The 15,922-nt window shown below is 44.8% G+C and overlaps 1 protein-coding gene across 2 annotated transcripts in view; it reads right to left on the reverse strand.

The window, feature by feature from the left end:
• Positions 1-15,922, reverse strand: part of CDH22 (cadherin 22) — a 94,865-nt gene that overhangs the window by 55,184 nt on the left and 23,759 nt on the right. For both annotated transcript variants that reach the window (XM_051979953.1, XM_051979952.1), the window contains exon 2: positions 15,076-15,370. In XM_051979953.1, the coding sequence (XP_051835913.1) occupies positions 15,076-15,370 (295 nt within the window). The remainder of the gene's footprint in view (positions 1-15,075; positions 15,371-15,922) is intronic.

Consider the following 15,922-nt stretch of genomic DNA (forward strand, 5'->3'; position numbering starts at 1 on the left):
CCGGTAAGGGAACTGCAGCCTCCTAGAATAAGTCAGACCTCAGAGCAGAATCTAAAAGGGCCTCAGATTTTCCTAGGGCCCTGTGGGCAGACTTGGTGTTTGCCCCATTACATTCTACCTCATCTGTGTGCGTGTTATTTCTACCACTAGTCAATGGCAATATCCTTAGGAGGAAAGGAGAATACTGTTTTTTGTATTTTTATCTGCAGCCCTGAACGTAGGATCCCCCACAGAAGGAAGCTAAAGAAGGACTGCTGAAGTAAATTCTAAATCAAATGGCAAAGGTGGAAGGAAACTCAGAACATGGAATATCAAAGTGAGGTGGGTCCTTAGAACATAGCATGTCAGGACAGAACATATATATTATACAGAATGTAGACTGACCAAGCTGTTAGGAACCTTAGAGATCAGACTAGATGAGAGCCAGTCTGGTTGGCCTGGTGATTCCTTCTTAGGGAAATGTTATTAAATGTATAATGTAAAATACAAGGGTTACAAAGAAAACCAATTATATAAAGATATAATTTCCATCCATTTTCATGGACCCCAGATATATATCCATTAAAATTAAGAACTTCTCAAAATTCTCATTTTACAGACATTTTATATCCAGATTGGGTGATCTGTCTAAGCTCACACAAAAAGTTTGGGGAAAGCTTCCAGATCTTAGTTTCTATATTTGCAAAATTAAGGATTTGTTTAGACTGTTCTGAAGGTGTTTCCTGCCTCTAACTCATGTCCCTGCCAGAGGGACCCCATCTGCTCTGCCCCATGCCCACTGCTAGCCCAGGGTTCCAGCTGGGAATGGGGGATCAGAACATTTGGAACTCCCAAGTTCCCCTTCCATGAGCCCTGTCCTATCTCATCCCAGCTGTTGTCCTCCTTCCCCATGGGCAGCACGGTCTTCAAGCTGTCCTGCTTGGTCAGTCCAGAGGTGAGTCCAGCTCACTGCCTGGCCTAATGAGGGAGTGTCTGGAAATGCTACTGCAGCATTTCTCCACGAACTCCCCACCCCCTTCCCTCCCTCACTCTCTCTTTCCCAGCCCACCTCCCGTCTTCCCTTCTCTGGCCCTTGGCAGGCTGGAGAGACATATTTATTTCTTAGTCTTTAGCATTTCTTCTTTTCCTACCCACCTACTCCTCTTCCTTCAGCCCACCCCACTCTACCCCTGCAATGCACCTCCCTCTCTTCCATTAAAATTGGAACCACCAAGGAGGAGAAGGAGGAGGAGGAGGAGGAGGAGGAGGAGGAGGAGGAGGAGGAGGAGAAGGAGGAGGAAAAGGAAGATGACGAGTAGGAGGAGGAGGAGGAGGAAGAGGAAGAGAAGGAGAAGGAGGAGGAGGAGGAGGAGGAGGAGGAGGAGGAGGAGGAGGAGAAGAAAAAAGGAGGAGGAAAGGTATGAGAAATGAGATCTTAACATCCCAGGGAAGAAAGGATGGAGAACAAGGAACCAGGAGCCAAGGTGCAGGATAGGAGTGGGGAACACGAGTACCTCTGAGCCTCACATACCGGGATCGCAGTCCGAGTTCTCCTACTTACTACTTCTATGATGTTGGTCAAGTTATATCCACTCTCTGAATCCCAGAATTCCCTGGCTAGGATGCAGCAGTGATACCCTCTTGTAGACGGGTCCAAAATCAATACACATTTTGAATAGTCTTCCTAGAATCTTTCACCCTAACATTGCTAAAAGGTAGAAATGCCACAGGACTAAAGAAAATTACCTTAGAGGCAGTTAGGTGGCACAGTGGATAAAGCACTGCACTTAGATTCAAGAACAACTGAATTCAAATCCAGCCTCTGACACTTATTAGCTAAATGACCCTGGCCAAGTCACTTAACTTCTGCCTCAGTTTCCCCATATATAACATGTGGATAGCATTAGCAATCATCTCCCAGGGTTACTGTTAAAGTCAAATGTCTGTGAAGTATTTCATTAACTTTAAAGGACTCTATACATATTACTATTTGCTATTGCTATTGTTACCATTATTATTAAATTGCTATAATCATTGTACTCAACGATGGACAAGGATCCATAATATGCAGCAAGGAGATCACAGTGGAAGAAGCACTCCATTTGGAGTCAAAGAAGCTGAGTTTGAATCTCAACTTGATTACTGTACTATCTTGGACAAAGCACCTCACTGCTCTCCTGGAGAAAATGAGAGCTGACTGGACCGGATGATCTCAAAAGTTGTTTCAGCACTAAAGTCTGTGATCCTAGTATATATTTTTATGGTTTTTAAAGGATCTTCCACGGTCATGATATGATTTGATTCTCATAACAACCCTAGAAAGAAGGCAGGATAAATGCTATGTAAGGAAAACCACATAAGCCCACATTCTAGCCTATCTGGACTACTTGGTACTTCCCTACAACATTCCATCTGCTCCCCCGTGCCCAAATGTTTTCTGTTTTCACCTCTGCCTCCTGAAATCCCTGGCTCCCATCAGGTCACCACAACAGCTACTTCTATACTGGGACTTTCTCAATCCCCTGGATCCCTCAAGTGTTAGGTTTCTCCTCCCCCAAATTACTATGTATTTATTTCACGTATACTTTAATTTAGCTTTTTCTGTTCCTCTCTGTTTCCTCTCAGTAGAATTCCAGATCTATGATAATAGGGACCATTTTGGGTTTTCTTTTGGTCTTGAATCTCTGGAATGTAGCATAGGCAAATATAAAGGGCTTAACACACGCTTTTTGAACAGAGTGGAACTGAATAAGATCTATCCAAGAATGGAATAGATTACATTAGGAGATAGTGAGTCCTTTGTCAGTGAAGATCTTTGAGCTAAAGCTGCACAACCACTTTGGAGAAATATAAAGGCCATTCCTATTCGGATACCAATTCAATAATCTTGAGTTTCAAGGACTCTGGCTATCATTCCCATTTTCCAGATGTGAAAATTGAAGCTCAGAACAGTAAAGTGACTTGGTACAGGTCACATAGGTAGGAGGTGTCTGAGCTAAGACTGAAACACTGGCTGTAGCTATCAAAACAGAGTAGTCAGGATTTCCCCAATAGAAGCCCCCTTACTGTACCATATAAGCATTGGCTATCATTATTATTAAGCCCTAGTTTGCTGCTTTTGCCACATCCCTGTCTAAGTCTGGACACAGTACAAGGGCATCATAGGGGTGGCCACTTATACAGCCCTCCAAGGACCCCATCATATGGAGTGCTCTAAGATTGCAGGAGTTAGAGGCAGGAGAGAGACTTGCTTGTTTGAAGTCCTATCTCTTTGCAGGTAGAAGGACATCCTGTGCTACATTCTTAATAAGTGGCCATCCCATCTCTGTTTAAAGATCTTTAGTGACAGGGAACTCATTCTTTCCTCAGGCAGTCCTTTCTACTTCTGAACAGTTCCAGATCTAGGAAGCTTTGCTTCTGCCCACTGCTCCTAATTCTGTTCTCTGTAGCCAAGCAGAGGGAGCCTCATCCCTCCTGACTATGCCAGCCCTTCAGATGCTATGTCATAGGATCATAGTTCACAGAGGCTATGCTGGATTTGCACTCAGGTTTTCTGACTCCAGAACCCATACTCTTTTTGGCTGCTTCCCCACTTATCTCCAGGCTTAATATCCCCATCTCCTTTAACTATCAAATAATGTCTGAACTATTTATAATCTTTTGCCCATCAGTGTAGCACCCAGAGCCAAAAGCAATATTTTAGACACAATATAACCAGGACAGAAAGAGGCTGGACCATCACTTGCCTTGTTCTGTATGCTAGATTTCTGTTTACACAAATTAAGCTCTTCTTTGCCTTCCAGATCACTAAACGCCCTTTAGCAGCCATGTGACATTATTGGGGCATCTGGGAAGTGGTTCTGGTGGTTCTAGTGGTCCTTCCCATCTCCTCTGGCTTATAGAACCTCAAATAGGATCTGGGATTTTTTCTGAGCCTGTCACATATCCTCATGCTTCCCAGTTTCAATTTGGAGACTTCTGTTACTTTGTCTTGGTTTCTCTACTGCTCTTATTGTTACTATTGGTACTGAAGGATCACCGATATTCTCCTTTTCCCCAGGTAACCCCCTCCAGTAGCTCCCCTCATCTAGGATGCTCCCCATTCCAACCCCCCTGCATCAGGCTAAACACACTTGCCACACTGACACGCCTTCCTTGTAATCATGGCAGATCAACACTGGAAATGATTTGAGATGTGGAGCATTATGGGTAGAAATCACCTTAGAGACCGTCTCAGCTAACTCTTTCATTTTAGAGAAAACACATTGAAACCCCAACAGAGGTAGCCACTTATTCAAGGTTATACAACTAGGTTCTAGCCTCCGCACTCAGGATAGAACCGAGGTCCCTCTCTTCATCATTATGTGCTGTCAACCCAATGGGGCTAGCAACATATCAGAAATGATGGATGGAAAAGTCACCTGTCATTCTGCAGAAATGTAGTTTAAGGTCCCTAGGGGGCTGGAGGACTGCTATATGATTTTCAGCAAATGACTCTAGTCCTTAGTTTATCTTTCTATAAATAAGAGAGACAGGAGAGAAGATAATCTTTACTTTCTCTGCCTTTGCCACTCCTTCTCATAATTTAACAGGTCAGTTCAAAACCTCCTCCTCCAGGAAGCCTTTTCTATTCATTCTTATTAATACAAATTTCTTCTCTTCCTAATAACAGTATGGCAAGTAGGTGATACAGTGAATAGAACAGAAGGTCTGAAGTCAAGAAATCAGAGTTCAAATCCAGCCTAAGACATTTACTAGCCATGTCACCCTGAGCAGGTCACTTAACCCCTGCTCGCCTAACAGTACCTTACTTTCCAGGATTTTTGTGAGGGCCAAATGAGATAATCATTATGAAGCACTTAGCATAATACCTGGCAGATAGTAAGCACTACATAAATGTTAGCTATTATTATTATTGTGAAACTGAACATAAAATTATATTCAAATGTCAACTATCCAAGTAGAGAGAATATTAGATGTGAGAGAGATTTTAACAGGTGGAGATGGAGGGGGATAACTGGGGAGAAAAGTTGTCTAGGCAAACAGAGCATCCTGAGCAAATATGCAAGAAGGTGGGATAGAGGGAAGATAGATAGAAAGATGTAGTCAACGATCCATTTTGGTGGAGTGTAGACAAAATAATAAGTTCTATAGTGCTTTAGAGATTATAAAGCATTTTTTTCCAATAACCCTGAAAGACAGGGAGAATATGGAACCCCAGGCATGGTATTATAGAAAGAAGACCAGTCCAGGTTCAAATTCCAGCCTTGCTACTAACTGACTATGTCACCATAGCCAAGTCACTTAATATCATTGAGTCTGTGTCCTCATCTATAAAATGACCATTTAAGTTTGTATCCATAGTGCTTCATATACAGTAGGCACTTAATAAATATCTGCTAATGGAAAAGCTACCAGAATTATTGTGCACAATTTATGTTATGAGTTTAAAGTACTCTTGGATTGTATAATTAAGAGAATTAACATTCCTGATCTTTCTAAGGATCACTACACAAGACCAATTTATGAAATCCTTACTACAATATTAGCATGATAGAGGCAGGAAGTAGCTGTTACAGTGGATACCATAAGCCTGCCCCAGGGAAACCAGCCTAGAGAGATGAAGTGGCTTCCTAACATCACACAGCTAGGAAGGGATTCATGTCCAGGTCTGCATTCTGTTCGCTGTGAGATAAATCTGAAAAGGTAACTTGGGGTTAGAATGTGGAAGGCCTTGAATGCCAGGCTTTTCTGGCCTTTCAGGGAAATGGTTTTCTCCTCTTGTCCCGCTATCTGGTTCTGGCTCTTGCCCAAGCCCTTGGGGACCTTGTTATCTCATGAATGTAGCATTCAGGAAGTGAAGTCTTTTTAAAATATTGATTGATTTGGAGTATTTAGAAAAGAAATAGTATCACTAGAAAAGTATTCCCTACATACTGTCAAAGGAACTGTCAAAGGAACATCCCTGATGGACATGAATATAAGAACAGCTTTCTGAGAGCTGGAAGAGACCAGCAAGTCCAGCACTCTCATTTGCACATGAGGAAATGGTTTGTCTAAGGTCCCATGGGCAGTAAATAGCAGAGCCAATGTTAGTTCTCATACTCGAAATTCAAGTTGCTTTTCCCCTATTTTCCCTATATTTCTACTTTTTTCTCACCCCCCCCCCTGCCTCCACCCCATCATTTGGGCTCTTTTCTCCAGGGATGTGACTCTTCTGAGCCATTTCCAGACCAAGCCATCTCCAATCCAGACTTTATTCCTTCCTTCCCTGGATTCGGCCCCTAAAACCACCTAGGCTCTGACAAGTGAGCTTTTACCTTATCTTGCATAAATGTAGGCTTCAATTCACTTTTTGGCCATCATCAGACCATGCTGCCACATGTTCCCAATCCTGGTATCCAGAGGCCCTTAAGAGTTGTCTTCCTCTTTAGAGTATAAGCTCCTTAAGAACAGGAACTATCTTACTTATTTGTATTTGTCTCTAGAAGTGATTAGCACAGCACTTGACAATACTCTATCCAGCTATCATCCATCTATCTATGTATCTATGTATCTAACTAACTCCCTGTATGTTTGTCTATCAGTCAATTTATCTATCTATCTGTCTATCTACCTATCTATCAGTCAATTTATCTATCAATTAATTTATCTATTTGTCTGTCTTTCTGCTATCTAGACTAAATCCCTATATACTACCATTTTCAGGTCAACTGGGCTCAACTTAGTCCTACTGATGGGGAGAAGGGAAGAAGAATTCTTGGGCAAACAGAAAGTTCATGTTCTGTGTTTGACCGAAGAAAATGATATCTATTTCTTAATTTGGAAGATTTTAATTTCTTAACAAAATTTCTAAAGCTAGCAGGGACCATGACTCCAACAAAGCTCAGTAGTTCCAATGTGGTTGCAGGCACCAAATGGAAAAATAAAAAAGAGGAAAAAATGAGAATGGAAGAATCAGATGTGGAGAAGGAAGAGGAAGAAGAACAACATATAATTTGACAGGAGAAAGTGGAAGGACAAGATGGGATGGGGATGAGGAAAAAGAAAAGACAGAGGGAGAGAGAAGAAAAAGGAAGGAGGAAAAAGAAATGCAGGAAAAGGACATGGAAAAAGAAAAGAACTGGAAGGAATGATACAAATCGGGGAGGAAAGGATGAGGAGGAAGAAAAGAACAAGAAAAAAGAAATAAAGTTGAGGAAAAAGATGTAAGAAAAATTAAAATTAAAATTAAAACATGGTACATGATTTAATAGTTCTTTGAAGTTGTTCACAAAGTGCTTTCTTTATGATAATTCCATGGGAAAGTCAGGACAGAGATTATTATTCCCATTTTAAAGATAAAGAAGTTGAGGCACTGGAAGTCCAGTTCCCTGGCCCTAACACTGTTCACTTCAACTATGAATCCTTCCTTGCTTGAAATACCTCTAGGACATAAAAGAACTGGATCATTTTTGCAGACAAAACTGTGATAAATCTTTGTAGTATTCCATCTATCATCTATCATAGTACTATAGCCATCATGTCTAATTCTGTCCAGGCAGCAGATCAGCCCTGACTGGGGCACAGGGAGATGGGAGGAGGCGCAGACATGAGAGTGAGAGCTCCAAAAAGCCACAGAATACAGAATATAGATATGAGATGGATGGCACACAGGATGTTAGAGAGTGATGCTAGAACACAGAATGTTCAGGTGGGAAGATCCTTATGGGTATCCCACTGGGTGTCCAGGGTGGGGGAGAGGACCCTAGAATAGGTCCAAAATGAAAGGGGGCTTGGAAGACAATCTCAGAGGTAGAAGGGAGTCTCAGATACTTGGGCTGTCAGAGCTGGAAGAGGCCCTAGAAATTATCCAGTGTAAGCTAGACATCTTATGGGAATCCAAGCTAGGGGGACTTCCTGGACTTTGACTTTGCTTTTCAGACTTGTAAAAGAGAAACTCCATCCCGGCCCTGTCTTTCTCCATCACCTGCAGCTGCTATAACTGCTCTGAACACTTTCTATTAAAAATTAAAAACCACTTGTCGAGGCCCCAGGAACGTACTGATTACACAGGAAACAACCCTCCTTCTCAAGCTCTTCTCAGCTCCCTCGGTGATCATCACTCCTGCAGCCAGCTCACTCTGCTGGCCTCAACCCCGGGGCTTCCGACTGCACAGCCTAATCTAGACGGATGAGCCTTGGGAGACACAGGACACGTTGGACAGCAGCTAAGGGAAGAGGCAAAGCAGGAGAGAGAGGGAAAGGGGAGGGACACAGGCAGGAGGAGACCAGACGGGGATTGCAGAGAAAGGCCCGGGGGGATGAAGGTAAGGAGGGGAAGGGGCGGGGAAGAAGCAAGGATGGAGGGGGAATAGGAAGGAAGAAAGGAGAGATGGGACAGTAGGGTCAGCAATGAATGGGTGGGTCAGGTACCCCCCCCATTCTTCTTTTTCCCATAGGAGATGGTCTTGGGTGACAATCCTGCAGCAGCAACAACAAGTGTCGAGCAGAACACGCTCCTGAGCTCCTGGAAGCAAGAACAGTCCATGAGCCGCCAAACGTTCCCAATTAGAGTGTTCGGAAGCTCTGGGCACCCCCCCCAGCCCAAGTCAGGATGGTTTTAGCTTCGCCCAGTGAACTGGGGGCAGCTCAAACACCCAGACTATCCCAGCCCCCGCCGTTGGGTCTGGCCCTTCCTCCCCACCACTAACGGACTGAGACTTGGTCAGGATAGTGATGGCCTCTCAAGGGAGTCAGGCCTGGGGCGTGAGACCGTGGAAGGAGGAGGCCCCTCAGCCTCCTGAATTCTGCATATTTCACTTCTAAGTTCCAAGAAGCATTAGTGGTAAAAAAAAAGGGGGGGGCTTGGAACAAAGGCTGTTAGCCCCTAAAACACACTGTAGAATGCAAAATGTCACTCTTAGAGGAGATTTTATCTCCTTGGATACAAAACAGAGGACAGAGGACTGGAAAGGCCCTTAGAACACAGGATGCTCGAGCTGGAAATGTTCTAAAAAGATGATCTATTTTAAAACTCTCATTTTACAGAAAAGACCATTGAGACCCGGAGGAAGAAATTGATGTGTCTAAGGTCACAGAGCCAGCCAAGAGAAAAAACTAGACTAGAGCACCCAGCCCTCCTGACTCCCAGATCAAGGCTCCTTCCCAGGCCCAGCATTATAATTCACCGACTGTTGCTCTCAGCACTTACATTAGGCCTACATTAAGTAGGATTGATGAGCCCCGCTTTGATTAGGATTTTATTGTGTTACTGTGGGCTTCCAGCAGGAGAGACTCAGATCTCTGGACGCCCCAGACCCAGGTGGCTCATCCGCCCCAAGGGAATTCTGATTTCCCAGCTGCTCCTCCCGTCTCACCATCCCCTTTTGCTTTTGGATCTTTGGGGCCGGGGACGGCCTCCGTCTATGGGACGCCCGGACCCTCGGCTCTTCTCCAGGGGCTCGGAGGCCTGTCTGCCCCTCCTCGTGTCCTCCCTTGGTTTGGCCTCATTCTCCCCCTCCCCCAGGCCTGGCCCCTCTTGGTATTGAAAGCCAAGCGCTGTTGCTAGGCAAAGAGATATTGCACATATAGATCTTCCTGGACTTTAATTAAAAACTTCTTTAGAAGTTGTCTCTGTGGATGCTGGGCACGATTGATTCCATCTCTGGCCCTTGGGGGCTCCCTAGCCAGCCCTCTCCCTGGTCCCTGAGTCAGCCTCCTTCCTGTCCTCCCCACTGGAGACAGGGAGCCATGAGCCAGCCCAGGAGGGGGAAGGGTCTTTGTGGCCAGACCCTCGTCCTCCTAGATCTCCCTGCGGGAAGAGGTCTTCCAAGATAGTGCTATTCGGGCTCATTAAGGCCAGACCATGGCTTCTGGTTTTTTACTCAATTCTATCCCTGCCAACAACTAATTCACAGAGTGACCTTGGGCCTCTTCTTGGCTTGGGCTTCCCATCTGGACCTCACAGTATAGTAGAAAGAGCAGTGGTTTTGGGCATCAGGGGTGCAGAGTTTAAATCCCAGAGCTACAATTCACTACCTGGATGAACTTGGCACTCACTTAACTCTCGGTCCTCCATTTCTTCATCCATAAAACGAAGGGGTTGATGATTTCCTGTCCAGCTCTGAGTCCAAATATCCTTTTCCTTATCTATACAATAGGTTTTATTAGGTCAAATACTTATTAAAGCTTTTTTAGCTTTAAAATTCTATGATTCTCCCAACCTATGCTCCTCCATTCATTCACCCGAGTACAAATCAGCAAGATTAAGAGTGTGATAAAACGTGTGTGTGTGTGTGTGTGTGTGTGTGTGTGTGTGTGTGTACTGAATTGGTCATCCAGAGATCTAGGTTTTAAAAGTAGCTTCCTCACTGACTAGCACTATCACCTTGGATAAGTCCCTTCGGTTCTCGGGGCCTGACTGAATTTTCTTCTCTGGAAAATGGGAATGACCCTGTCTGGCCCCCAATGATCTTGGGAGGATAAAATGAGATAATGTATTTTAAAGCCAGCAGGAAAAGTTCAAAGTGCTTGAGGTTGGTTGTTATTATTCAATGAGTGTCTTGGGAGGCTCTGACTGCATTACTGCCTCCCCCACAGGGAGTTGCTCAGAGCGCGGAAGAGATGTCTGGGAACAAAACTCCTCCACCCATATGCATCATTTGGCAAATTATAGCCCCTTGGGCCCCAAGATTCAAATTTATACTTGTGACAGAAAAGGGAGAAGGGGCTGGGGACCATTCCTCCCTCTGCCTGTAGACAGGGCTCCAGTAGCACAGCAGATGCAACACATTGCAAAATATTATTACTGGCAGGGCAGGGATGTAGCATGTCAGAACACTGACTATGCAAGTGGGAAAGGGACCTTAGAGCTCAGTCAGCCTGAGCCCCTTATTTTATAAATCATACTGTTTTGAGCTGGAAAAGATCTTTGAAGTCAGCTTGGTCTAACCAACTTTTAGTTTAGACAATTGAGGTTCAGAAGCAATTTGCCCCTGGGTAACAGAGTGAGTGGACAGAGCTGAGATGTGAACTCAGGGCCAAGGCTCCCTGCCTGCTTCTGGCTGCCCCTCCTCTCATTGGAGTCCCCGTCCACTGGAAGCTGCTCCACACACTCTCATTCCCTTTTAACTTCTAAGCATGCTAATTTGCAAGGACTGCCGCCTTTCATGTTTCCCAGCCGTATTTCCCTTCTCCCTCTGATCTCCAATTTTGCACAGACACTGTCGCCTCTCGTAGGCCTTGTTCCCATCAGTTGATGATCAGGCAACTCAGTAAATGTGAGTGATTTTCAAAGCCGCCTGGATTCTTGTAGAATGCCTTGGTGTCAGGATAGCTTCCGCTTTAAAAGTTGCTGAAGTAACATAAATTAATTTCATTTAATTTCTTTTCCCAATGGTCTCACTGATTTACTTGGCTCTGTAGTCCACCCACCCATCCAGGAAGAACAGACACAGTGCCCTGGTTATCCTGGCTTTACAGCGCCTTTGAAGTCCTCTGCCACCAACCTGGCCCTTCCATAGCCATGGAGGTCAATAAGTCAGCGTGACCTAACAACAGCTGCCCCCTCAATACAACTGCACTCATGCCTCCCATTAGATTTCAGGATTTAGATCTGGAGGCGACTTTAGAGACCAGCTAATTCAATGCCCTCCTCACAGAGCGGGAAAATCATCTGTCCAAGGTTACACAGCCAGTAAGCAACTGAGACTGTTTTCAAAGCAAAGTTCTTTGTCTCCAAATACAGTGTTCACAACTGTTCTGGGAGGTTGTTAGTTAATTTTCAATAATAATAAAAACAGCAGCTAGAATTTATATTGCACTTTAACATTTGAGAAGCATTTTATATATATAGGCTCATTTGAATCTTACAACTACCCTGGGAGACAGATGTAATTACGATCTTCATTTTGTAGTTGAGGGGAAACTGAAGCTGAAAGAGGTTAAGTACCTTTTTCAGGGTCTTTTAGCTGCTAAGTGTCTTAGGCTGGATTTGAACTTAGATTTTCCTGACTCTAGTCAGTGCTCTGTGCACTATCGCACCACCTAGTGGTCTGTTATTGTTGCTGGCAGAGAAGTAAACCTAGGCTCAAGGAAGGAAGTCACTTATTTGAGGCCCCATAAAGAGTAAGTAAGGAATCTGGGATTTGAACCCAGAACTCCTATTGGCTGGGATAGAGCTCTTTCTACTTCGTGAAGCTACCTCTCCTAAAAATCTCCAACTGATTTGTTCAGTAAGTAGACCTTAAAAATTCATTAGCTCATTTGATTGGTCCTAATAGAAAATCAATTATTATACCTACTGACAAAGAAGGAAATTGAGGCACAAAGTAATCATCCATTTTCTGCTTGAGTCTTCTAGCAACAAAGAACTCACTACCTGGCAAGGCAGACCATTAATTCCTGGATAACAGTGATTTTTGAGAAATTCTTAATTATACCGAGTCCAAATCTACCTTCTTGCTACTTCACTGCATTGTTAATGAACTCCCCTTTCAGATCTCATACGTGCTTTGTTTTGTATTTCTCTGAAGCATTTGTTACATAATACTGCATAGCATAGTTAACGATGGGTCTTTTACCTCTGATAATTGGCGGTTCTGCGATGGCAGGGACTCTACCTTAATCATCTTTGAATCTCTCCAACATCTACTTAGCAAAGAGCTCTGCACAGGCAAGTGTTTAATAAATATTTGTTGCCATGATCTGAATGAATTGGTTCTACTTCTACCTTCTGGAGCCAAGCAAAACATTCCTAATATGGTGGCTTTTCAACTAGCTGAAGGCAGCCATCATAGAACTGGAGATTTAAATCAGGAAGAAACCTCTGAGACCAGCTAGTCCAATAGCCCACATTTTACAGATGAAGGAACTGAGGCCCATTGAGATTATGTGTCTCGCCCAAGGTCATAAAAACAGCAAGAATTAGAAGTAGTGTTGAACTCGGATCCTCTGAATTCAAGCCCAGTGCTTTTTTCGCCACACTGAGCAGTCTGTATCTTATACACTGTGTCTTCTCTTCTCCAGGCTAAACATCTTGGTTCCTTCTATTGATCATCAATATGGCCTAGTTTTCAATCCCCTTGACATTCTGGTTGCCTTCTTCTGGATGTTATCCAGCTTGCCAATGAGCCTTCTAAAATGTGGTACCAAGTATATAGATAATTCCAATTGGGAGCTCTATGTTGTCTGCTTTGATAGGCATGTATGATTGCTTTTTCTGTGTCTCAGTCTCTCTCTCTCTCTCTCTCTCTCTCTCTCTCTCTCTCTCTCTCTCTCTCTCTCCTTGCTCTCTTCTCTCATTTTCTCCTTCTCTCCTTGCCTCTTCTTCTGTCTGTCTGTTACACACACACACACACACACACACACACACACACACACATTCATATACACTTAGGAGAAATGCAATATATACATATATAAATTCACGCACAGACTAAGTACCCATGCATGCAGTTCTTCTCACAGTATAAATGTGTGTAAATTCATACACAAGTACTATATGAATGCATACTGTAAGTGCATCTGGAAAGGAGCAATATTTGTGTATATGCGCACATAGGTGCTTCTGGTTCCAGGACCCTCCCCAGTCTTCCCTTTCCTTTGCATCTGTCACTTTTTCTGGCCCATTTTCTCCTCTTCCATTTCCCTGGACTGATTGTTTGGAAGAAGCTGCCTGATCATTACCTGTCAATCCCACTGGCCCAGAGAGAGCTAGGAATGACCACTCCCAGAAACAGGATGCCTCCTTGGGCCCTCCTGTGTCGGCCCCCCTTTCTTGCTCCTGTAACCGCGCTCCCTGAATTCCCCTGGAAGAACAAAGCTCATCTTGGAGCCCTGCCCCTGGGCCCTTTAGTGACAGCCGGAGTAGAGACACAGAAAGAGACCAGGCCTCAGGGCTACAGGGGATGGACCAAGAAAGAGGCTTCCCTCCCCTCTCCCGGAGGCCCTGGCCCATGTTTCTTGGGAGGCAGAGGGCAACAGAAGTGCCAGGGCAGAGTCACCAGGTTACAACAGAAGGCACCTCAGAGCTAACTTAATATGGGGACGGCCGTGCAACAGACAAATTATCTCAGCTTCCCCTGGGAAAATCTTCCCTCCAAGGAGGTGAGAAATGCAAAGAGGCAGGCGCGTTGCTCTTGGGATGGACTCTGGACATCACGCTGTGTGTCCAGTTCACTCCGTCAGCAAGCATTCGTGTTTCTCTGTTAGTTTGTCTAAGTGTGTGCGCCCGCTCGCTGTATCTATATCTGTGCAACTCACGCCCACTCTCAGTGTCTCCCTTTGTACGGACAGGAGGCGGCGTGGCTTTTCGCATGATTACTTGTGCATGTGTATGTATGTGTATCTGTCGTTAAGTCTGTTTCTGTCTAGGAAAGACTTCTTTCCAGGTCCCCCTTACCTCCACCCCACAACTCCCCATGCCTCCCCTCTGCAATTAACTGCCGTTTACACAGCGGCACATGTCCTGTACGTACATAATTTATTTGTACGTCATCTCCCTCATTAGCATATAAGCTCCCTGCATGTGTTTTTGCCTCTCTTTGTATCCTCTCAACTTTGTAGCCTCACTGTATCCTCGCAGTGCCCAGCACACAGTAAGAGCTTAATAAATGCTTGTTCTGATCCCATCTCTCTCCTCTCTCTGAGTCTGTCTCCGAATCTGCGTGTTTTGGTACATCAGTATGTGTGATTCTATGTCTGTATCTTGATGCATTGTCTCCGGACATGGGATTCAGTCTCTCTATGTATCATAATGCATCTCAAGAGTGTCTGTAATGTATCTGGATGTCTACCCTCACCCATTATTCTCTCTCAGCAACAAATGACCTTCCTAATAGCCCTCAGACAGTCGCAGAAGCTGTAGCTGCATTTGAAAGTTTGAACAGCCCTGCTCAGTTCAAGGGCTTCAGGAGGCTCTCCTCACATCCCAAGAAAAGGGGGTCCCGAGGCAACCATGGTACAGTTCCTCCCTCTCCCCAGCAATGAACACCCTCCAGAACCTGCCCACCACTGGCCCAGGGAACAGGACCGAAGCAGAATATTCCATGGCCTAGCCTTCTCAGAGACCCATGTGCTGATCGTCACCCAGAGAAGCGGACCCCCCTCACCTACCTATGGGTGAGAGCTCAGCCACACTGCCAATGTAGGGGCCCTGCAGGAAGCGAGGTTCGCTGTCGTTGATGTCCTGGACCTTGATGATAAACTCCGACTCGGGTTCCAGGAGCTGGTCTGTGGCCCGATCCCGTGCCTGGGCTCGAAGTGTATAGAAGGTTTTCTGCTCCCGGTCAAGCCGCTCCATGGCGTGAATGTCACCGGTCAATTCATCAATCAGGAAGATCGTCCCAGCCCCCTCCCCAGAGATGGTGTATTTGATAGAGCCATCACCTTCATCGGAGTCAGAATGGATCTGCAGAGAAGGAAAGGAAACACTGTGTCTAAGTTGGGGGGGGGGGGAGAATAAGGAGAAGATGGACAGCAACTTTCTCCTGACCAACAAAGGTAATAATCCCCTTATACTGACTGGTACATTTAGTCAAATGTTGCTGGATTTAGGCAGCTAGGTGGTGCAGTCAATAGAGTATCCAACCTGTAGTCAGGCAGATTCTCCTTAATGAGTTCAAATCCAGCTTCAGATTACTAGCTGCATGACCCTGGGTCAGCCACTTAACCCTGTTTGCCTCAGTTTCCTCAGCTGCAAAACGAGCTGGAGAAGGAAATGGCAAACCCCTCCAGTAGCTTTGCTAAGAAAACCCCAAATGGAGTCACAAAGAGTTAAACATGACTGAACAACAACATGGTCTCATTTGATAGCTTATTAGCTCTTTGAAGGGTCTGGGTCATATTTTGTCATAGACGGACACCATTTTACATTTACTTAGTATTTTAAGTTCTCATTAAAAGCCCTATAAGAGGGGCAGTGAGGTGGTGCCTGAAGTCAGAAAGACCTGAGTTCAAATCT

Source organism: Antechinus flavipes, chromosome 2, assembly GCF_016432865.1.
Source record: "Antechinus flavipes isolate AdamAnt ecotype Samford, QLD, Australia chromosome 2, AdamAnt_v2, whole genome shotgun sequence".
Taxonomy (NCBI): domain Eukaryota; kingdom Metazoa; phylum Chordata; class Mammalia; order Dasyuromorphia; family Dasyuridae; genus Antechinus; species Antechinus flavipes.